Source organism: Passer montanus, unplaced genomic scaffold (genome assembly GCF_014805655.1).
Source record: "Passer montanus isolate IOZ18808 unplaced genomic scaffold, ASM1480565v1 scaffold73, whole genome shotgun sequence".
In the NCBI taxonomy this organism is placed as follows: domain Eukaryota; kingdom Metazoa; phylum Chordata; class Aves; order Passeriformes; family Passeridae; genus Passer; species Passer montanus.
The window spans coordinates 3,145,773-3,169,667 of record NW_024372481.1 but is presented as its reverse complement, the minus strand read 5'-3'; the positions used below and the strand labels follow the sequence as shown (position 1 = coordinate 3,169,667).

General features: G+C 48.4%; 2 protein-coding genes across 9 annotated transcripts in view; one reads left to right on the top strand and one right to left on the bottom strand.

Annotated features, from left to right (window-relative positions):
• Window positions 1-2,133, bottom strand: part of PBX3 (PBX homeobox 3) — a 99,015-nt gene extending 96,882 nt beyond the window's left edge. For 2 of the 5 annotated variants that reach the window (XM_039730531.1, XM_039730535.1), the window contains exons 1-2: window positions 1,027-2,127; window positions 121-194 (exon numbers count right to left, since the gene is read on the bottom strand). In XM_039730531.1, coding sequence (XP_039586465.1) covers window positions 121-194; window positions 1,027-1,223 — 271 coding nt within the window. In that variant the 5' untranslated portion in view covers window positions 1,224-2,127. Of the gene's footprint in view, window positions 1-120; window positions 195-1,026 lie in introns of all 5 variants that reach the window. The other 3 variants (XM_039730533.1, XM_039730534.1, XM_039730532.1) reach the window with 3 other exon arrangements.
• Window positions 2,134-4,631: 2,498 nt separating this feature from the next.
• The window catches only part of MAPKAP1 (MAPK associated protein 1), a 76,730-nt gene continuing 57,466 nt past the window's right edge, over window positions 4,632-23,895 (top strand). For 2 of the 4 annotated variants that reach the window (XM_039730530.1, XM_039730528.1), the window contains exons 1-4: window positions 4,632-4,759; window positions 13,217-13,538; window positions 16,646-16,735; window positions 20,054-20,202. In XM_039730530.1, coding sequence (XP_039586464.1) covers window positions 13,280-13,538; window positions 16,646-16,735; window positions 20,054-20,202 — 498 coding nt within the window. In that variant the 5' untranslated portion in view covers window positions 4,632-4,759; window positions 13,217-13,279. The remainder of the gene's footprint in view (window positions 4,760-13,216; window positions 13,539-16,645; window positions 16,736-20,053; window positions 20,203-23,895) is intronic. The other 2 variants (XM_039730527.1, XM_039730526.1) reach the window with 2 other exon arrangements.

The window sequence follows — 23,895 nt, the reverse complement described above, 5'->3', positions numbered from 1 at the left end:
TTCGGATGGGCTGGGGCTCGGCCCGGCCCCCGCCCCCGGCGGCGTGAGGGGCGCCGGGCCCGGCGCGGCGCGAGGCGGGAGCGCTAAGATGGCTGCGGCGGCGGCGCGGGCGGCCCGTACCTGTTTTCTCCTTGATCTCGCAGAGGACGCTGAACAGGGCGGGTTTCATCCTGTGGCAGTTCAGGGCGTGTTTCCTGCAAGAGAGCACAGGACAAGCGGTTAGCGCCGGGCTCCAGCAACATGGCGCCTTCCCCGGCCCCGCGCCGCGGCCGCTCGCCCCCCGGCCGGGGGTCCCGGGGCCGCGGGCAGCGAGGGCCGGCCGGAACCTCCCTCATCCCGCTCCGCTTTCATGCGGAATTATCTTTGTGCAAACACCGCCCGAGCCAGGGGGAAAAACCACCCCCCTCGTCCCCGTCCTGCGATATTAGAACTGATTTATTAAGGAGATTGGGGAGAGGGGGGGGAGGTGTACAGAGTTAACATTGTTTTTGTATTTATTGTGATTTAACACAGCCAGGGGTTGCTTCGGGTTTTATTCACACACACACACCCTCTCCTGCAGCAATATTTGGTCAGATTTATAATTCATCTGCTGCCACTTTGAGACAAGAAAAGAAAGAAAGAGGCAAAGTTGTACTTTGAGGGATGGCCGGACAGACAGACGGATGGACGGCGGCGCAAAGGCCGGGATCCACCGGACAGCGTCCAGCGGCAGCGGGCAGGGACCAGCCACAGCCTCCCGCGCACCGCACCGGCGGCACAACCACCGCACGCTTCTACATTTATCATATCTATTTTTTTTTTTTTAAGGAAAGAAATTAAATAGCAACTTGGCTCTGCCTTGGCTGCTGGTAATTTCTCTTACGGCCCCAAGAAGTTGCTCTTAATTGTGAGACTCCGGGTCTCTGCAGAGGAGCAGGAAGGAGAGAAACAAAAACCACACACACACACCAAAAATAATTTAAAAAAATAATAATATTAATAATAATTTTTTTAAAAGACAAGGTTTAATTAGACGAAACCAACTTTGCTTGTGCCTCATCCAGGCTTTGGTCAGTGATGGTCATGATCTGATGGAGGATGTCGCCGATGTCCTGCTTCCTGCCGTCGCCGTCAGCCCCTTCGTGTCCGTGGGGAGGCGGCAGGGCCATGCCCCCCTGCACCGAGTGCCCGGCCAGGTTGACGCCGGCCAGAGTCTGCAGCATCCTGGACTGATCGTCCATGGCTCCGGGCCGGGCCGCGCTCCGGGCGCTCACGGCAGCGCCTGCCCCGCTCAGTCCCAGCGCCGCGCTCCCGGCCGCGCTCTGCACACACACCACGAAAAAGGGAAAAAAAAATAGCCAAACAAAACAGTAACAAAAAAAATGTAGTATTTGTGTTTTGACCGGATCTCAGCTGTTTATTCCACTCTCTTCTCCTTCCCAGGGCAGTAAATCACTCTCTTCTTTAGTTACAATCTTCTTTCATCATCATCATATTGGTGCCTCGGATAAATGAGCTGAGCAGATTTCTGTGAGGTTTTCCTGGTACAATCTTCCTCCAAAGCTTTTTTTTTTCCTTTTTTATGTTTATTGTTGCTTTTTATGTCTTTCCCCACTTGTCCAAAAATCTTCTTTGCAAAAAGGCAAAATTAAAAAAAAAAAATTAAATACAAAATCAAAAAAACTCGCTTTCAAATCCTTCAGAAGTTGGGAGGGTGCAAACAGCAAAAACCACAACAAACCAGCGAACACCCCCACCCCCAAATTGCAACATAAAAAAGCCAAGAAAACACAATCACAGAGGGAAAAAAAAAAATTAATCGCCCTCCCCCCCAAATAACAAACGATCCCAAGTCTGTGCACGGGGGTGAGACAGCAGCAATCAAAAGTTTGAACTTGTGCAAAGAAAAGAGCGGAAATAACGGGGAAAGAACTGTAAAAAAATTAATTACACACTCTCTGCAAAGCAATGTGCAAAAATATCGGCCCGCCGGAATTTATGAGCCCCGCGCCCGGTGCCCGCGCGTGTTTTATGTTGTTTGATGGCCGCTCCGGTGAGGGATTGACAGGCTGCCAACGCCACTCACTCACCGCAGACGTGTCACCCTGTGAAGGAGCCGAGCGGCGCGCGAGAGGGAGCGGAGCGCCCCCGGGGAGCCGGGCCTGCCCCGGCACCGGCAGCCGCGGCCCTGCGATGCAGCCCCGGCCGGACGGCGGGTCCCGGGCCGGTCTGCCGCGGCCTGTGCCCTGAGTGTGTCCCCGCGGAGGAGCTGCGGGACAGAACGGGAGCCTCTGGCACAGCCCGCGGCTCAGACCGTGCGTTAACGCAAATTAACTTTGTGTAAATGTGCACAGAAGCGCGGAGATGGGAAGAGAAAAAAGCGCAGGCACCAAGGGTAATCCCGAGCTCGTTCTTTGAGAGGTTGGATCGTGGCCACCCCTGCTGAGACTCCTCTCGTGGGACACTGCCCGCTCACTGCAGGTTCCTCTGTTCTGCTCCATTCTGCTCACATTCTGGGTGGTGTCCCCACAGACACCTCTCAGGAGTCCCATGCAATGGAGAGCCCCAGCAGCAATAAAATAATCCTTGATTGGCTGTATGTGCCCTGTGCAGACACCTCTCAGGAGTCCCATGCAATGGAGAGCCCCAGCAGCAATTAAAACCATCCTTAATTGGCTGTATGCGCCCTGTCTGTGAGGGTGATCTCAGTGGAGCCGTGCCCAAAGTCAGCCCTCATCCGCTGCCCTTCCTGGTGGTGTGGCAGGTGCCTCGGGCTCGGCATGGCCCGAGCAGAGCTCCCGGCCCCCCCAGTCCCCGCTGGCATCAGCTGGGCCCTGGATGTCGCTGGATGTCCCTGGAACCCTTCTGCCAACTGGCAGGGTCAGGTGTGGCTGGTGCACACAGAGATGGCTCCTGGTCAACAAATCTGTGGTCTCACCGTCCCCCCCGTGCCATTAGTAAATTCATTCACATTTCAATTACTTCACATCTTAATTACTCCACCATTGTCTGTCTTGAGCCAGTGAGTTTTCAGGGCCATCCAGTTTTACTAAGAACGCTACCCCAAAGGCATTTTAAATTGGTATTATTGTGATGTTTCACAGATGCATTTCCCCCGGAGGGTGAAGTGTCACGGATGGAACCCGCAGTCCCCTCAGCCCCTGGCCCTGCCAAAGGGGACAGGGCTCCCTGCGGGGACGGCGGGGCCTCACCACGTCACTGAACTGCTGTTCTGGGTGATTTTTGGTACTGTTGTAGGAGGCTGAGCCCGTTCGCCCCAGAGCTCTGTGCTCTGCCGGCTGCAGCCGGGCACTCCTGGGCAGCTCCAGCGCTGCCCTCGCTGCACTGCCAGGCGCTGCCACCCGCTCCTCTCGGGCCCTGGTGGCACTTGTGCCGCGCTGCCCGCGGTCCCTGTCACAGCCAGCTGCTTTTTGCCGTGTGCAGCTCCGGCAGTGCCGCGCCAGGCTTTCCTCGGGGATTAACGGGTCTCCTTGGTTCCTCTAGCGAGGCTGGGAAGGTGACAGGGACACACGGCCAGGCCAGCAGCCCTGGGGACAGCCGGGACCAGCTGCAGGAGGCCGGCGGTGGCGGCGGGCACCGCTGCTGGCCCCGGCAGCCGTGTGGAGCCGGCCCGGAGCCCCGGAGCCCGGCACGCCGCTCGGGGCCGCGGGCAGCGCTCGCATCCCCTGGTGTCTGCACTCCGAGCGCTGCGCTTTAAACGCCACCGTGTTTTTACAGGAAATAAAAACCGCAAACAGCACTGGGGCGGTCCCCGTGCGAAAAGCCCCCTCTGTGTCCGGGGAGCGCCGCGGGCGTCCCCGGTACGGACCCGGGGCATCCCGGCCGGGCGGCCGTGCGCACCGGCGCCCGTGACCCGCGGCCGTGCGCGGGGCGGGCGCAGCGCGGCGCGGGGCTGGCGGAGCGGGTCAGCGAGCGATGGGTGGCGGGGGCGGCAGGGACCGGCACGGGATGCCCGGGGTGCCCCGGGGTGCCCCGGGGAACGGGAGGCACGCGGCTGCCGGGGCTCTCCGGCCGCTCCATCCCGGTCCCGTCACACGCCCCTGTGTCCCGGCTGCTCTGCCTGCCCGGCTGCCGTGAGCAGCACCGCGCTCCAGTCAGTGCCTTTCGGATGGGCTCTCGGTCCGGCACCGGCTCCAGCGCCTCCGGGCTGTGCGCACCGCACACACCGGGCAGCGGCACACGGGTCCGGGACACGCAGCACGGAGCTCATTTCTGTGCTAGGGAACTTTGGTAACTGACTAAACAGAGGTGCCCGAGCCAAGCTTGGGTGTCCTGAGCGTGTTCTACAGGATTTTAGGCATCCGGGGATTATCAGGTAGATGCAAGACTGGGAATTGGACTCTCTCAGTTACTTTTCCAAATTCAGAGCAGCTCCATTCACGGACACTTTTTTGGGTTAGATTAAAAATAAATTGAGATCAGCATGTACGTATAGACTTGTACAGAAATAACTGAAGCAGGGAGAACCAGTTTAGTCAATTTCTGTATCAGTCATGTTTCAGGTCTTTGTTGTTACACCCTTTCCTCATCTGTTGGTTAAATTTTCACCCAGTTGCAACAAGTAACAAACTAAAAAAAAACAAATAACGAATGTTAAAATAACAAGTAACAGCTACACTCTTGTTGTGCATTTCCTTTGGATCAGTGGAGGCCTCGGCAGGTGAAGCAGCCTGGCGCAGGGATCTGTGTCCTGTAGCAGGAAATTTTCCCGGCCGTTTGAAGTTGTGAGCGTGAAAAGCACACACCTGTATGAAAGGTCAGTTGTGGTAACAAATGGCACAGCACAGGAGCAGCGTTCTGGTCACATCCCCAGGCAGGAGCAGCCCATCTCCCATGTGGCTGCTCTCTTTCGAGATCACACAGTCACTGAGGCTGGAACAAACCTCTGAGATCATCGAGTCCAGCCTCTGACTCACCACCACCACCTTGGCAGCCAGGCCAGACATGAGTGCCACGTCCAGTCACTCCTTGCACACCTCAGGGCTGCTGATTCCACCCCCTCCCAGGGCAGCCCCTTCCAGCCCAGACAGCCCTTTCCATGCAGAAATTCCTTCTGGTGTCCAGAACTCCTTCTGACATCGAGGGCAGATGCTGCTGGCTGGGAAATGGGATGGAGCTCAGGGGTTTCCACTTGTTCCTGTCCAGGTGCTGGCAGGGGCAGGTTGGAGCTGTGGGCAGAGCCCGGGGGTGCCCAACCCCTGGGACCCACCGTGCAGGGAGGGCTGCCCCAGGTGTTGTTTCTGTCAGTGCCCCTGACACAGACCCAGGTGCTGGCAGGGGCAGGTTGGAGCTGTGGGCAGAGCCCGGGGGTGCCCAACCCCTGGGACCCACCGTGCAGGGAGGGCTGACACAGACTCCAGGCTGTGTTTCAGTGTTAACTCTGTGTGCGTGTGTGAGCGAGGAGCCCCATCAAACTGGGATGCCTTGCTGTTCACTGGCAGCTCAGTTTCGTGTCCCACACAGCACAAGGGCAATCCCTCCCTTGTTTGCTTATTGCCTGAGAAGTGTTGTATCTAAATCCATTATTGTGAGAGCAAAACAAAGCTCCTTGAATATGTTTTGTGTGCTCTTGAAAGAGACAGACCCAAAATTAAAAGCCAGAGGAACAGGGGATTCATCTTTTGCTGAAGAAATGTGAATCTGTCCAGTTCCATTTGACATAAAGCCCCAAAGGGGCTGAAGGGCTCAGGCATTTTCAAGTGAGTCTGATCATCATAAGTGTTTCTTAAGTCAGAAGCAGCTTGCATGCTGCTATATTTAAAAAATAAGATTATGGTCATGTTTTTAATACAATAAAAATATTTACATGCACTCAAAAGCAGAATGGCAACAACCTAAAGAAACTGGCCAGGACCAAAGTGTTTGTTTTGTGAGTGCTGCTGTTCCAGGCACACGCCTGGCTGGCAGTGCCACACCAGCCTCCGTGTGCTGCTGCAGAGCTGTGCTGCGAGCCCCTGGGCGGCTGCACCTGATCGAGTCCCCAGGCTGTGTCCTGGCTCAGACAAGGCAGCCTCTGTGAGCCTGGGGACCTCTGTGTGTGTAAAACCAGACAGAGCAGCACCTCTCAGCAGCAAACAGGCTAAACGGTATGTCCTGGCTCAGACAAGGCAGCCTCTGTGAGCCTGGGGACCTCTGTGTGTGTAAAACCCAGACAGAGCAGCATCTCTCTCAGCAGCAAACAGGCTAAACGGTGAAGTGGTGAAGCTTTCTGCTTCAGATTTTTTTGGGCTTGTATTGATGTGTATGGAATTTATTAGGTTTTTTTGGCTCTTGAATATCACACTGAGAATTGTGAAAAGAGAAGCTCTGGTCTGATATTTGAGCACTGTGCTTTCATTCTCCACTCTATGACAAGTTATTTTGTGTATCACAGAATCCCTGGGTGGTTTGAGTTGGAAGGGAGCTCAAAGCCCATCCCATCCCACCCCTGCCATGGCAGGGACACCTCCCACTGTCCCAGGCTGCTCCAGCCCCAGTGCCCAGCCTGGCCTTGGGCACTGCCAGGGATCCAGGGGCAGCCACAGCTGCTCTGGGCACCCTGTGCCAGGGAACAATTCCTAATTCCCAAGAGCCCATCCACCCCTGCCCTCTGGCACTGGGAGCCATTCCCTGGCTCCTGTCCCTCCATCCGTTGTGTGTGGTATCTCCCCATCTTACCTGCAGACTCCCTTCAGGAGCTGCAAGGCTGCATTTAGGTCACTCTGGGCCTTCCCTTCTCCAGGCTGAGCAATGCCATTCTCTCAGCCCTTCCTCATAGCAGAGGTGCTCCATCCCTCTGATCATTTCTGTGGCCTCTTCCAGACCCGCTCCAACAAGTTGATGGCCTTTAGGAATGTTCAAGCTCAGTGAATCGTCCTTAAAGCATTTTAGGCATATGAGTTTCAGAAAGTGTTCCATGGAAAAGCACCTTTGTTGAAAGTCTTCCTTCCCAGCTTTCTGTGCAGAAGTCCATCAGCTTCACCTTCTCCTGGACAGGGACTGCTGTTCCCCTGGAAAAGAGTGTTCAGCAGGAATAAAAGTGAAATGAATGCTATGTGTTATTTACAAGGCCCTCTGGTTTTGTTTTGTTATTTTAGAGCCAGCAGCAATTAAGCCTCGGTGATGAACTCGGATATTTTTTGTGCACAGCGATTCTCCCGCACGCGTGCTGGGAAATTGGGTCGGGGGGTTGTGGGTGACCCCGGGAGGCACTGCAGCTGTGCTGTGTGCCAGGGAGAGCCTGCAGACAGCCCGAGAAGCCGAGCTGAAGCAGAGCCGTGAGGGATGAAGCTCGGTGTCTGAGCACATTGGGAGGCAGGGGCGGGCAGCAGCGGCGCGGGGAGCGCCTGCATCCCGCGCTCAGCACAATATCTGAATGAAAAATGACAACACTTTGTCATCTGTTCAAATTGATATTGCACTCTCGGCTGTGACAGCTGAAAAGGCCCACAGGTGCCATATAAAGAGGTGACCATGTTGTCATATTTCATTTAGGCATCCCTCTGCAAAGCCATAATTACCTAATTAGGTTGTTAATTAGGAGATTAGTATTTCGCTATATTGATAGAATGCTCTTTGCAGGCACGAGTCTAGATACAGATTTGTCTGCCCTAATTTATAATCTCTGCCTTTTTTATACTTATTTATTTGCTTAAAATCTTGATGCAAGATTTCTCAGGTTAGCAGAGAATCAACTTGTCTGCAATTAAACAAAGATTTGACAAGATCAGGAAAGAGAAGAGTGAATACTTCCCATACATACCCCAATATTTTCTCCCCCCCACCACTAAAGCTCAGTAATTAAAATATTGGAATTGGTGTCATTTGCATCCTGATTAGTGTGACAACAAAAGTATAGCCAAATTCCAAGCAGTTCAAAAATACAGAGCTAGTGCCAGATTGATTTACAGGTCTGGAAATGAACAAATAATTTGTTGGAAGTTGTGTGTAATGCAGTGTTTGCTCATCATAACTTCCCAATTCCAGTCTCTCTTGTGAGAGAGCCTCTTTATATGACTGTAAATGATTATTTCCTTTTTAATGATAGGACCAGAGCGTGAGTGACAGCTTCTGCAGATAAGTATTCACTCTTAAACGCACTTGAGCTTTTGCTGAAACATAAACTTGAATGTTCGTATATTGCAGTTCCCTTTCCTTTATCCTGCCTGCCCAGGACCTGTCTGTGTTTGAGGGGCTTGATTATTTTTGCTGCTGCAAATGCAGATAACCAGAACCATTTCTTGTGCAATTGCAGACAGAAGTTGACTGGGAAATTATTTCATAGACCCTGAATCATAAATTTTGAAGTATGTTCGTGCCGTCCTGTTCCTGCTTATATGGTGCTGGGGAAAAATCAATTTTTAATTCTAATCTGCCTATCTTTTTCATTAGTTTTTAAAGATCACTTTGAAGAGCTACAGTCAAGGAGGTGTTTGAGTACAGGGACTGTGGAAGCCCTTGAATGATAACATGACCTGCAATGGTATATCATTTTTCCAGCTTGCTATGTTTTGAGTTTGTTAGCAATTATCTTGGATCAAAATTGTACCTTCCACAAGTTGTGTCTTTGGAATAATTTCTTTTACTTTGAATAGGGCTTTAATTGTTTATTACTTCCTTAAGGAGGATAGTAAATTTAAACAACATTAAAACAAACAAACAGAAAACCAAAAACAAGCTACAGCTTTGCAGAACATGAGGAAAGAAGCTTTTTTTCCCCTTCTAACTTTATAATTTAGAGAGAAAGATACATTGCAGGAATTGGCTTGAGAGTTTTGTGGGGAATTTGGAACTGCTTTTAGCCATTTGAACTGGAGGACTCTTAAAATCATTCCATCAAAATTGGTGGAACTTCCAAGTTGTAGCTCTTTCCTGCAGCAGAACATTTTTGGTTGCTGACAGCTTTCTCTGATTTTATTGTTTCTTGTAGCTTGTTTAGAAGTCTGTGTATTTCACAGCATGAAAGGCAAAAATATCAACCCTTCACGTGAGGAAAACGTTTCCTGTAAGGTGCCATGGCAAGGTGGCACTGTCATTTTAGGGACACGTCCTTCAGTCAGAGATGTGCTGGTGGCACCACAGGGCTTTTGGTGGATCTGGAGGGCTCTGAGCTGGAGCCTGTGACCTTTGGGGCAGGTACAGGGTGTGAAAGTGCCTGCTGGCCAAGAGAAATCTGGAATTCCGCTGGAAAATGTGTCAGGAGCCGCAGGAGGGAGCAGGGCTGGCATGGGTGGCACAGAGGGGCCCTGCCCCACGGCTGGCAGCTGTGGAGGGGACACACCTGCCCTGCCCCGTGCTGCTGTGGGGCAGTGACAGGGACGAGCCGCCTCGCGCTGGGCAGTGGCAGCGAGGCGTTGTGTCAGACTCAGTGTGCTCATTTAAAAAGCCCAGAAAATCCATTCTGAAATAGCTGCCTTTTCCCCAAAGTGAGGAAAGCTGCTCTCAGCATTTTTCACGCTCAAGGTCAAACGCTTCCCCTGCAAGCAGCAGCGAGCAGGGCTGACACATGGCTGCAGTCCCCCAGTCGGTGGGTCCAGCACGGAGCTGCTCCCAGCTGTGCCTGCTGCTGTCTGCCTGACACGTGCTGGGCACTGGGATGGATGGGAGCGATGGCAGCCATGAGGCTGAGCTTGTCCTTTCCCCTGATCCCACACTTGCTTTGGTATCTCGTTGTCACCCCGTGTAGGTTAACGTGCAGATATGATACCCTGTGTGGGGTTTGGTGGGGAGGCAGGAGAGCCAGACAATCTTTATTTAAATAATTGCAGTACATCAAGCAAGCAGGAGGGTCACACGAACAGTTAACATGTTGTGATGATGAAGTTGCCTCCCGAAATTCAGCTGTGTTCAGCTGTGTGTTCAAGGTACAGCCTGCGTGGCTGCAGATCCTTTTCCAAGACCTTTGTGTCACCTCCTGGCAGCGGAGTCGTTTGTTAGCACGCTCTGCATTGCTCATTGTGTGCAGGTTATGAATGAGCCTGATCTGCATAAAGCCCTGCTGCCCTCGCTGGGAGAGCCCATCCATGCCATAAATATAGCCGTGGGGAACTGGAAGAGCAATACTGCTGATAAAAATAGTAGACTGAGATGCAGCTGTCTGGTGCTGCCACAAAGTTCCTGTGAATCCTGGCGAGGCGTTCAGCCTCTCCATGGTGCAGTGTGACATCTTTGGGGATGCTCTGTGCCTGCACAGACTGAGGGGGCTGTGCTCCCCAGGCCTTGGGGCACGGCAGAATCACAGCCATGGGGCCAAGAGGGGACAGGGAGCATTCCTCCCTGGGGTGTTGGTCAGACAAGGTGCAGACAGTTATATAGGTGAATAATAAAGATCAGAAGAAAGTGAAGATCTCTGTCCACCTGTGTGATGATCACAGGTGTTTGCCAATCAGTACATCATTAAATCCCAGCCCGTTGTACAGAAATACCCAGCTCTAAAATTCTGGAGATTTCACACTGCTCTCTTCAGTTTTAGTGTTTGCACAGAGTTATGTTTGACAGCTGCCTGCAAAGTGCTTTATTCAGTGGTAGAATATTATTTGTATAGCACAAGTATTAGAAGAACATTTATTTCTTGTTTATGATTAAATAATGCATAAGACGCTGGTGCTCAGAAGGTCCCTGAATTCTGTTAAATTCAGCTCCTCCGTGAGGATGTGGTGATGCTGTGTGGGTGTAGGAGTGCAGAAGGGCTGTGCTGCCAGATCTCAGCAGATCTAGACATTGGGTTTGGGTCTGTGATTTTGCTGGAACCTTCAAGGTGTTTGTAGAAAGGTTTGTAAAACTGAACTTTGCTTCTTTGAGTTCTTCTCTCTCACTGGAAGTTACTGTTCCTCAGAGTGGGTCTGTGCCTTTATCAACAGGAGAACTGGTTAGAATTCTGGAGGCTACAACTACCAAATATGGCATCAAAACCTGAACTTTGGGGGTCTGATGTTTTTTTTTTGTTGTTTTTTTGAAGGGCATTAACTGTTCAGAGAGTTTCCAGCATTAATGTGTTGATAAATTAGCTTTAATGTACCTTTTTGAAAATTCTGAAGAGGAGGAAATAAAAATACGTTTGTGTAAAAGTTGTGTAGAATTTCCAGCACTTTCTCAGCGTTCAGGTTTATGGGAGAGGCAGTTGCACACATACAGTTGGAAGAAGCTTGGCTGATTTAGCACAGGACTGTTAATGGCAGGAAGTCGGGGTGCAGGGTATAAAGGTAAAACTCTCGCATCTGCTGTTACATGTTGTTAACTCCCTCAGCAGACATTAAATCATTTCAAGTACAATAATAGTGTGGGAGGTAAATTAACTAACCATTAACAATCTTATAAATACACAATTAACATGCCAACATTTATATGACACATTGATGGGGCAGCAGTAATTTTTGATTGGGAGTTTGCAGACCTTTCCGACGCCCGAGGCTGTTGCTTATTTAAACAAGTTTTTGCCAATTGCAGGTACACGTGGCCTTCCCTAATCAGTGAGTAGAAATAATTCAATGTAAAGAACATTCTCGACATGTGTTTTGCCATGTCCATAGGCTGTAGTTGGTGGTGTCTGTGTTTTTCAGGCCCCACTGGGGCAGGGTCAGAGCCCTGGACACGTCAGTCCTTTGGTGGGACATTTGCCTCGTGTCCTCTCCCTTGGAGGACAGTGAGAGCTCCCCCAGGAGCAGCCCTGCTTACTTTGATGGAAAGAGTCACAAAGTGAAAACAGAGTGTGGAGTTGTGGTGCTCTGGAGCCTCAGGAGATCCCATCCAAACTCCCACCCCAGGCAGGGCCAGCAAAGCTCCAGGCTGTGTCCAGGTGGGCTTTGGGGGTCTCCAAGGATCCTGCTGGAGTGAATTTCACTAATAGCAGAATTTATGGGGACAAAAAAGGGGACATGGAAAAATTCACTGGTTCTGGAACAAGCCTGGCTGGTCCTTTCTGCCCCTTCCCTCTGTTAAAATGTCCCAGGAGAAGACCAGCTGCCTTCAGCAGATTTTCGTGGGACGTGGCTTTGTGTGATTTAAGCAGCAGTTTTGCCAGCAGCAGGGACAGGAGATTGCTGGTGTTTCTGAGTTCAAAATCCCAAACACACACATGCAGCTCTGTAAAGTGTTTTCCTCTGCTTAGAAAAGCAGTGGGGATTCCTAACTTCTGGAATTACATCTAGTCTTGCCCTGTGAGCTCAGACAGCCCCCTCAGGTGGAGGTGTCCCAGTGGCTCCTGCTGCTGCTCACGGATGGACTCGCTGCATGAACAGGAATAATTATTTTTTTCTTTTTAGGTTATTTCCAGCAGGTAATTTTTTGATCCAGCTCATCCCACAGCTCCACTGCCAGCTTTGGGAGATGGTGGAGTTCCTGGGGCAGGTCAGGCAGGGCATGGAGCTGCCCCTTTCACAGTCAGCCCGGGCTTGAATTAGATTGGCATCACTACAAACCCACAGCTACAGAAAAATCAGATAACAATGTGAGCGTGGTTTGGGTCCTGTGGTTTGGGGTTTTTTCCTTTTCCTTTTTGCCCTCTGCTTTGTTTCAAAAGGCCGCTTGAGTGCTCTGAATGAAATATCTTAGGTAAGTGGCAATTACTGTTCTTAAAGTGCTTTAGAGCCCAGGCGTGTGGTATTTGGTCACAGAGCTTTCTGTGTTACAGCATTGCCCTGTGTGAAGCACCATGCAGCAGCAGATGTTCAATATTCTGCCCTGAGACACTAATCTCTTCATGTTTAAAGCTTTTCCTGGAAATACAAAACCTGAAGAGAGTCTGTAATAAGGTACTCAAAAAGTTGGTGTGTAGATGCAGAAGCAAAAGAGAAACACAGTTGTGATGGGTGAAAAGAAATCCAAACCCCTGTCAGTTTTGTAAATGGATCAGTTGGAACAGGCAGATGTTTCTGCTCTGGGTTCTCTTGCCATCCTCCTGTGTGCAGCCCTGTGGGGTGTTTTTCCTTACAGCAGCCAGGTGTGGCAGAGTGCTGGGACCTGTCTGTAGCTATCTCTGCTGTCCTGGGTGTTTTTCCTTACAGCAGCCAGGTGTTGCAGAGTGCTGGGACCTGTCTGTAGGTCTCTCTGCTGTCCTGGGACTCGGGTTTCAAGCTGTCCTCAAATGGATCTCAGCAACCAGTGTGGCATAGGTGACCTGGGGCAGGGTTGAACAGTTTGCCCTAAGCCTGTCGGGTGTGTGCCTCCCAGTGACCTTTGGGAGTGGGGGTTTGGCTTTTCCCGTTTGCTGCTGCAACGCCGTGTCCGTCCTTTGCAGGTGCGCGTGCCCATGAGGCAGGATGGAGAGCAGATAGTACGGTGAGGCGCGGCCCGCGGCAGGATGGCTTTCCTGGACAACCCCACCATCATCCTGGCGCACATCCGGCAGTCGCACGTGACCAGCGACGACACGGGCATGTGCGAGATGGTGCTCATCGACCACGACGTGGACCTGGAGAAGCTGCAGCCCCCGGCGGCGCTGGGGGACAGCGGCCCCGAGCCCCCGGGCACCAACGGGGAGCCTCAGGGCTACGTCTACTCCCAGTCCGTGGACATCACCTCCAGCTGGGACTTCGGCATCCGGCGCCGCTCCAACACAGGTGCGTGGTGCCCTGGGCAGCCTGGGTCCTGGGCAGCCTGGGTCCTGGGCAGCCCTGGTCCTGGGCAGCCCTGGTCCTGGGCAGCCTGGGTCCTGGGCAGCCTCAGCCCTGGGCAGCCCTGGTCCTGGCTGCAGGACACACCAGGGCTGGCCTGGTGTCTGTCACAGCCCCCTGCAGTGCTGAGCCCCTTTCAGGAAGGATACAGAATGATTCAGTTACTTTAGAGTGCTGTCAGCCGAGCCTTAATTGCTGTTTTACCTATTCCTGTACAGGGGAACGTCGAGGTAGTCAGTTTTGTAGATATAAAAAAAATCAAATTGTGGAGACATCAAATCTAAATCCAAAGTGCACGAACAGTCTTTGATATCTCTATTGTTACTGTCTGGAGGGGTGTTAACTTTTGAACAGGATAGTTATTTTCTGAGAAAAAAATCTGCCTAGTGAGGCATCAAATGTATTTGTTATAAAAGAGAGGAATGAAGTTTGATGTGAGCCAGCAAAGGGAATGATTTGTCTGTATTTTGTCTCTTGAAGTTTTATTTCTGAGAAAAAAACAGATTAGGAAGTTAAAGGGTGAACACCTTTGCAAAATACACTCATTTTGTCATGGCTGGCAGAAAGCTCTCCCATGTGGTGTTTCATGCAGGGAATATCCAGACTTCTGCTTAGACCTGAGGAATGTTATGAGCAGGAGTTCTGTGAGATAAAATACAGAGGAGAAGGTTGGTGTGCAGTGGTCAGTACTGACCTCCTTTTCCTGTTTCTGTATATTTTTTAAAATGATTTCTGCAGGTATTATAACACCACCTAGAGCCCAGAAAGCACCTCTGTGCTCTGCTTCACCAGGAAAGTGTGTGTGTGATGTCAGAGATACTGAAAGGCCTTTTAGAAGGAGGAAGTTGTGAGAGGTTCCAGAAAAGCTTTGGCACTGATCTCCTGTGGCAGAGTGAGGTTTGGAAATAAACTGAGCTTAGAGCCCAGCCTGGCAGGAGGTGTGCTGGCAATCCAGGCTGGGGCACTTCAGCCCAGGTGCAGCTCATGAGGAAGGAGAGGCAGAGTCTGAGGGTTATGGAATTACTCCAGAAATGATTCTGAAGGATCATTTCACCCAGGGAGCAGACTGGTGGAATGATCCCTATTGGAATTATGGTCTGAAGGCATTTCAGTGCCAGCTGGGGCATGTTCCAAGGGCAGGGGTGGGAGCCCTGGCATGTCAGGAGCAGGGGGCAGTGCCAGGGGGTGCCAGGTGAGCAGCACAGTGCCCAGGCCAGGAGCAAAGGCTCAGCTCAGGGCTGACCATTCATGAAACCACAGCTCTCCAAACTTTGGTTTTTCACCCCCAAAACTGTCCCTGGCTGCCTGTGACAGCAAGCCCCCAGGAATTCACATTTCTAAGAGGTGCTGGCATTCCATCTGGTGTGGCAGTGCTGTAGCACAGTCCCACAGTGAAATGGTCACGCTGATCAGCCTAGGTGGAGGAGCAGCGTGGGTCAGGGCAGGTGCTGACTCTGCTCTTGGACATTGTTTTGACAGGGGGTGGAAATGTCAAACAGGATAAAAATGTGCATGATCTTGTTTCTGGTCTATGGTTTTTCCTTAATTCTTTTTTTACCTGTTCATCTAACAGATTATATTTTATTATATTAAAATATTATTTATTTATATCTTCTGATAGCTCATTTGGAAGGAAGGGGTTTTGGAAGGTAATCTTGAGTTACAGTGTGGGCAGTAACTAATACAAATGTGCAGCTTTTCTTTCAGAATAAAATATCTATGCTACAAGAGAGTTTTCCCAATATTTAAACTTATGAGAAGGGATATATTTCTTATTTCATTAAGAGGAAGCTACCTGGAGGTATTCAGGTTCTAGCATGGTGTTGTTAATGGGAGATACTTATCCAAGTTCCCATTTGTGTTGCACCTTCAACTGCTTGCTACAGCTGTTCAACTTCAAAGGAGCATTTTTTTATCAGTTCCCTCATTGATAGTTTTTATGGGGAAAAAAATACTTCCTTGTCCACAATTCAGTTCAAAGACCTAAATGCAAAAGAGTAATAACAGAAGGGATAGAAAATATTTATTAATGTTTTTTAATTGCTGAAAAGGCTCAGGGAACTCCACTTGTATCCAAAAATTGTCAGAGTAATTTAGCATTTTAGAATCTCTTCTACAAACCCATTTTAGTTAATGAATTATCTCAATACATCAAAATTGCTAATATGTCCAGCAAATTGTTTCCTTTGGGGATCAGCACTGTTAGTTCTACTTCCCAGTCTAATCTGCTTATTTGGAGTGCATGATATCAGTGGTGTCTTGGGGTCGTTGTCTCGGGTGGCTTCCATCAGGTTTTCCCCCAAGGAAGTCTTGCAGTTAACAAAAAAGGTAATTTAAGTTGTTGTCTGCTGCCCTGGGCTGCAAGTCCTTTGGCATCAGAACTATTTGGGGCTTTTTTCCTGACCATATTTTGAAGATGGAGTCAAAATATATGTAAAGAAATACTATATTCATTTTAGGATGTGACTAATGTTGTGAAGATACAAATCATTTATTTTACTACCTATAAACTGTTTCAGCCTACTGAAGAAAAAGCCGTGCTAATTTATATCGCTTTGACATTTTATAATTTTCATGATTTTTAGATAAAGGATTTTATATTTAAAACTTTAATAGTCTAGTCTGAGTTCATTTATCTTTAATTTTTGAAACGGGTAGAGTAATTCATAACAGTAATTTTATTCCTGTAATGTAATATTCACTTCAGTTCATTTGTGCATTAAAATTCCTTTAAGACCGTTATTAATGATTTATATAATGAAATGTCATATTAATCACAGAAGTTTTCACATTTTATTATTCTCTTCCATGTTAATACTATCTTTATGATCTCTATTAATGTTTTATATCCTCTAATTTCAATTATAAATCAAGAACATTTTCATGTTTTTGTTGGTATTTGCTTTTCAGGGGTGCCACCTTTAAAATTTTATGACTTTTTCCCCTACATATGCAGTATAAAACATCTTTATTCATATAAAGGTAGTTAATTATGTCTTTGTTTATAGTAAACTTTCATTGACAAACTTATAGTTGTAATATTTCTTTTCAAGCTCAGAGACTAGAACGTCTGCGGAAAGAGAGACAAAATCAAATAAAATGCAAAAACGTTCAGTGGAAAGACAGAAATACTTCTTACTCAGGTAAAATAAAATACCTCTTCTTTTCCTGCTGTTTTTACTCCTGCCTGTGATGGTTACAGCATTTGCAGGTTGTGATTTTCACAGCCTAGAGGAAATGCCAATGCTTTGTGCTCTCCTGGGTGCCAGCCTGGCCAGGGCACCCAGGGGGTTAACAGGGCAGAGGGGAATGTTGGGCACCCACTTGGGGTTGTGGGGTTGGGGAGTTGTGGGGTTATGGGGTTAGGGAGTTATGGGGTTAGGGAGTTATGGGGTTAGGGAGTTATGGGGTTATGGGGTTAGGATGTTATGGGGTTGTGGAATTATGGGGTTGTGGAGTTATGGGGTTTTGGAGTTATGATATTATGGGGTTAGGGAGTCGGGAGTTATGGGGTTATGGAGTGGGCTCTGCACCCCAAGGTATCCCTGGGGGCTCAGGGTGTCTGTGCCCTCAGAGGCTCAGAGGGGCCTGGGCAGGGCACAGCCCTGGTGGCACTGCCCTGGTGGCACTGGCACTGGCACAGCCCTGGTGGCACTGGCAGTGTGGCACAGCCCTGGTGGCACTGGCACTGGCACAGCCCTGGTGGCACTGGCAGTGTGGCACAGCCCTGGTGCCACTCCCCAGCACTTCCAGCTGCATTTGGCACATGGTGCCATGGGGGTTTTGTAGAGTTCACTTGCACAGAGTATTTTTGTGGTTACCTTTTTAGTTAAGGTGCAAATCTTAAGAAATAAAGAGTATATGTGTGATCTACTTAAATACAAGCATAATAAATGCTGGCTTGGCTTATCTTGCCTTTCCTTGGTAAAACTGTTATCTCTGATTTCTCAAAAAAAAATTAAATTCTGGTTTTGTTAATTATATAATTAAGTATTTGTGACTGGATGTTCTACATAGTTTAAATTGTAGTATATGAAATTACAAATCTGTCTCAGTTTTCCTATTTTAGAGCTCAAGCTAGTTTCTATTTCTGTTGTATTTGACAGACATTCAAGCCTTTGTATGGTCTGTCATGCCTACTTCTTTCAAAATTTGTGTATATCTTAATGAGGTTCCTCTGTAATCTCCCTTTTTTTGCCTAATTCCTCCTATCTGCGTGGCTGTCATTTGCAGAAGGTTCTCCAGCCCTGTAATATCTTTCTCAGAGGAGTGAACAAAGCTGCTCACACGAGCAGCACGCTCGCACTAATCCTTAATTCAGTGTTCAGCTGTGCTGGATACCCCTGTTAATGCATTCTGAAATGTTTTTGCCTTTCTCCTCCTGTAAGCAGAGTTGTAGGTTTTAAAGGTTAATCTACCATAACCTCCAACTCTTTGCTCAGTATTTTATGGCCCTTGGCCAGTGATGCTGCAGATCCCTCTGTGTCTCCTGCACTCTGAGCTGGCTCAGGCTGGGCTTCCTGCAGCCCTGCTGCTCCTGGGGCTCCATGGCCCATCCCCTTCTGTCCCCAGAGCCACACGTGTCCCCTCTGAGCCACCCTGTCCCCTCTGAGGAATGTGCAGGCAGATGGATCAGTCCCTGCCTGATGCAGAGCAGACTGAAATTAAAAATGAAGAAGTTACACAAAAACTCCGGGCTCGGGGCTGTTGGCAGAGCTGGTTTTCCTTCTCTGCTTGGCCACTGAGATCTGGGTGCTGCTCCCTTACGGCATGAACAGCCCTGCAGCAGGAAGGAGGAGCCCTTCAGGACATCCTCTGTAGCTTTACATCTTACATTCCTTCATCAGGACATCCTCTGTACCTTTGCACCTTACATTCCTTCATTTCAGAGCAAATTCTCTGCTTGGCCACTGAGATCTGGGTGCTGCTCCCTTACTGCATGAACAGCCCTGCAGCAAGAAGGAGGAGCCCTTCAGGACATCCTCTGTAGCTTTACATCTTACATTCCTTCATTTCAGAGCATATAAAATGCAAAGTAACGATGTGTCAAGGAAATCCTTCCCAAGTCTTGCATTCAGCCCATACTGACATGCAAGACATGCAGAGTAGCTGTAGATAAAAACTTCATTTTTCACTTGTGCGAGTAAAACCTTTGTATTGGACTCCAATGTCCTCTCCAAGTGCCCAGGAACTGTCAGTTAAAGGAAATACTCCAGCACAAGGCTTTAGATTTTTTTTTTTTAAATCAGGTACAAGAGCTTGTTGAAAAACCAAAACAACCTAATGGAGTTAAAGTGGCCACATTGAAAGGGATTAAATCAAGCTTTTTTGGTTAATTGCAGCCTCTCACAAGCCCGCTGGGGATCTCTCAGTGCCAGTATTTAGCACCTCTGCCAACTGCCTGAATTTTAAGGCAATCTGCTGATAAAAATAAATGGAGCTTTTGACTAGTTATCATTTGACAGGTTTTAATTTTGCACTCTAAGAAATGAGCCAAGTCCCTGCAGATCGAGTGCCGGGTCATTCCCTCTCGGGAGCAGTTCCATCTCTCTGGAGAGGCAGGATGGGGATCTGGGAGCCGTGGGGAGCCCAGGCCAGGGGAGCTGGCTCGGCCCTGGGCAGGGGGGGATGGAGGCTGGGGGCTCTGCCTCCTGGAGCAGCTTCAGCCACAGCTCCCTGCAGAGAGCCCTTGGTGCTGTGTGCTGAAACACCCTGTCCTGATTTCACAGTGCCTTGTGACGTAGGAAGTCCTGGTTTTCAGGGATTTGTAAAGTAAATTGGGAGTTGAGCTGTTGCTGGAAATTCAGCTATGCACTTTCTTCACATAAAAAGGCTTTTTTGAGCCTTCACAGACCACACAAAGACCTCCTGAACTTGCATCCCTTTGTTTCCAGAAAGCTTTTTTGTTGTTATTGTTCAGACTGTTGATCTGGAGTGGTGGTTTCAGGTTGGACATCTTTAAGAGGGAGGCTGTATCCAGTCCCCATGAGAAGGAGAAGTCAGAGCTGTCCTGGGCTGGGGTGGTGCCAGGGCTGCAGCTGGCAGGGTGTCCCTGCAGGGCAGGGCTGCTGTGCCACGTGCTGCAGCCTCAGTGGCAGCTGTGCTGCTCCTGTGGCAGCAGCTCCTTCCTTCCGTGTTCCCTGCTCCTGTGGAGAAGGTAGGCAAGCAGAGAGACCAGGAATGTGCCGTTCTCTTGGTTGTTTCCTGACTCCAGTGGGTCTCACACTGATCAGCTCTGTTCTCTGTACAGGAAAACTCACCTTTTTCTCAGCTTAAACAGGAGCATCATTCAGCCTTCTTAATGGCTTCATGTCTTTGGGCTATGAAAGAGTGGTGGTAGATGCTGCCCTGCTGAAGCATTTGTAGATTTATTTGATTTTGTGCTCCCTCTTATGATGTTATCTCTCTGTGGTGAGCAGCAGCCTCTTTACATCCCCTCTAATCTCTTTTCTGATCTGCAGCAGAGGAGCTGAGCTCACTGTTTGAAAAGAAGAATTTTCGGGTGAAATCGCCGTGTTCTGGGAAGCAGTCCATCCTCTCTGTGCGGCTGGAGCAGTGTCCCCTGCAGCTCAACAACCCCTTCAATGAGTACTCCAAGTTCGACGGCAAGGTGAGTGCCGGGGCTCTGTCGGGTGCCAGGCTGCCCTGTGCCCAGGCCAGGCTCTGCTCCTGTGCTTTGGCTTCTGCAGGCTCCACCTGGGCTCCGTGGTGGCCGTCAGGTGCTGGCAGTGCTTGTCTAGAAACGAGCAATGCAGTGGTTCCAGCTTCAGCAGAGCCATTTCTGCTGTTTGCATTACAATTCTGGACTGAGAATGAGCCTCCTCTGCCTTGCTGTTCCCTCCTCCAGCAGGTCAGAGAGGTGCACCTGATTGTGACAGAGTCCTGGCAAGTCTCTCTAGAGGTGATGAGACCCGTTGTGTAAATGATTGATTGTGTGTCATTTAAAAAACCCCAAAACTGTTCAGTGTATCCACATGACAGCGCGTGCTGAATATTCCATGATCCATGTCTTTGTCCTCAGTGCTCTGCTGAGAGTGGGAGCAGCCATGCTCTCTTTGAGGGTGGGAAACTGAAGTATCAGTGGGTAGTATCCGAGGCAAAAAGAAGCACTAATCCTTGTGTTTCTGCACAAGTGTTGGTTTGTGTAACACAGGGAGGAGACTGGCTGCAAACCTGGCAGGTCGTGGGGTCAGGACATGGATCTGATGTTGCTCACACTGGGGATAAATGTCTTCCCTGTACTCCACATTGTCAGATATCCCTGTCATCAACTCTAAAAACTGAAATATAAACATGGGTGTGATGGATCATTGTCATATTGTTCCAAAACAAGTATAAATACTCCACAGATCTGTTTTCTGCTGGATTTGTTTGTGGAATCTCCTGTGGGAGGATGGAGTTTGAGCTTCATTACCATTGTGATGGAAGAATTTCATTTTCTGTTAGGTGTTCTTGAAGTGGAAAGTCAGATCCATAATTCCAGTGACACTTCTAGGAATATCTGGAATATTTGTGAAATGGTAACCTTTAGACTATGAAGTTCAAGTGCAAAAGCTCCTCTGTTGTGATTTTGTATTTATTAGCATGTGGCAATTAGTGCTAGCTCAGGTTTTCAGAATTCCTGGCCTCATTGATGAGTGACAGCAGCACTTTCAGGCTGACAGCACCAAGAGGCCTTTTTTCTAAACTCTGGGTTTGTTGTTCTTGTGCCACGAAATTTCAGTTAGGCAAACATTTAAATGATATGATATCATGTATAGGGGAAGTAAAAATCAAATACTTCTTTACAATCCAAAATAACTGAATGTGCATTTTGTTAGAGTATAATCTCACTCTGTTAATTTTAACACCATTGTTTCTGTTACTCTGTTAGTGTATCAATAGTTTGCATACAAAGTTTATTCTCTGTAGCTCTGTATGTATGATCTAGTTTAATGCTTGGCTGACCATCTGAGATATAGAAGAAACATAACTCCAGTTGTGAGTTATTTTGCTTCAGTTCTCATGTATGTTCAGTCAGTAAAAACACCAAAAATCATCGAGCTTTTAAAAATTATTTTTAATGACATATCGTATGTCTTGTATTTATTTTTATTGATAATAGATGAACAGCATTTCACAGAAATATCATTCTTTCAGGGAATAGTGCATGACTTATTTACATAATTAACAGAGCCATGTATCTCTGGGGGAAATGGAACATAATTGGGGAAAGGGGGGTGAGGAGGGGCTGGGGGCCTAATTAAACATGTCTTAAAAACACCCTACTTAATTATGTATTTACTCAGGGGGTCAGAGTGGCTCTGAGATCCTCAAGGCTGTAAGCAGGGCCGTGGTGGAGTTGGGCAGTGCAGGTTCCAGGCTGCTCAGTAGCCCTCCTGCCTTGGTGCTGGGTGAGGCTCAGTGCTGTGCTGGGCTCTGTCCCTGCCCGTGCTCCCCGTCCTGCCTGGGCTCAGCTCCTGGCTGAAATCCAAAAACCCTCCTGGTGCCCTTCCCTGTGCCCCCCGAGCTGTGTTCAGCCAGCTCAGCCAGAGCCTGGCATGTGCTGTGGTGCCAGCCTAGCCAGCGAGGGCACTGCTCACATTTGCAGGTGTTCCCTGCCAGATTTAGTGTCTCTTTCATAACCACTTCTGTGATTTTATGAAATAGTAAAATTTTAAAGCACTCTAATTTCTTCCTGTCCTGATCGCTTCATTAATTATCCAAACAGTAGAGAGTATGGCTTGTGAAATACAACTGCAGGGAGGCATTCCAGGCAGCTCAGGAACCCACACAACTTGTCCCACCACTGCCCAGGACAGGTTTGTGGTTTTCTGTACATTGTAAAACTTCAGCTCTTAACAGAAGCCACACATAGAGTAACTACTCTCAACTCTTCCTTCAAGCTTTTCCCTAAATTGTTAAAATAAACCTCAGCTCTGGACATGTTTTCATCTTTTGTAAAGTACACAGGTTGTACTTCTTAGTTAATAATTCTTATATACTCTTTCTAAGAATTTGTACTGAAAGAACCTTTAGTTCTTTGTAATTCCTTCAGGTGTCATTGGAATAGAAAATTACTTGGAGGCTTAAGAAATCACTGGCCAAATTTATTTCTTTTTTCTACATGCAAACTAAATTATCACCCATTTGATAAATAAATTCGTGTATATTTCTGTCTACAGGACTTGGAAAATCAAGTTTTGGCAGTTTATTGTTCCAGCTTGCTGGGTTCTAATAATGCTGGGGAAAAAGACTGGGTGTAAGACAGAGCTGAAAGCTGTGCAGTGCCACAGGTGCCACCCAGGAGTGTGGTGCTGGCTCCTCCAGGGGCTCAGCTGAGGGTCAGTGTTCAGGCTGGACAGAGGTGCAGAAGAGAGCAAAACTGTCAGGAATTGTCTGGCTCTGGAGTGAGCTGGGGTTCCGAGGCCAAAAGCCTTTCCTGCAGGCAGACCAGATGTTCTCAAGATATTTTTATTTCTGCTTTCATGACTAGCTGCAGATGCAGCTAGAAGGAAGTTTGGCTTTTCTGATCTCATGGAGTTCTCTGGTGTTTGCTTGACTACTGGAGATAATTTAACTGAAAACTGGTCCATGTAATTTTTGGGTGGACAAATACTAAAAATCCTTTGGTGAGGAGTGGTGCCTCTCTGTAGGGCCACAAGGTTTCTTGTGGCTAATTTTAGTAATGGGTTAAAAACCAACAATTTCTCATGTAGCAACTGTTTTAAAAATGATGCTGTAGCAAGCATGGGGGAAGGGATAATTCATGAGTGCTAATTGCTTGGCTGTTAATTTTCATAAGTGTTGATAGAAGCAGTTCCTTAAATTAAACTTTGTTTAAAATGTATCAGGGGAAATATTCCACAATGTCGGGCCCGAAGTGAAAATTAATATGAATGCTGTGGCAATTAACACGTACTGGTTAATAGCTTTTAGCAGCATTTTGGGATGATAGTCCTTAAATACATTTTTGCATGCTGCTCTTGTTTCAGTCTTGTTTGACTGTGTCTGCATAATCATGAACAAATGTTTTCCACAATCCCCAGTATTAAATAGCTTTACTTAAAGAAAGTAGATAAAGAACTTAAGAAACACGCAATACTGCTTTAATTAAAATGGAAAATGTGTAAAATAATTAATCCAGGATTAAGATCTCTGTGTGGAAAAAAATGCATTTTTTATTTCAGTGTTTTGCCCCTAAGCTGAGTGAAAGGATTCTCATTTTAATCCAACCAAAATAAGTTGGCAGAGGGGCTGTTTGTAAAGCATTTGTTTGTTCTGCCAGTTGTAGTGGTTTGTTTGCCCCCTGAACTGGAGAAGT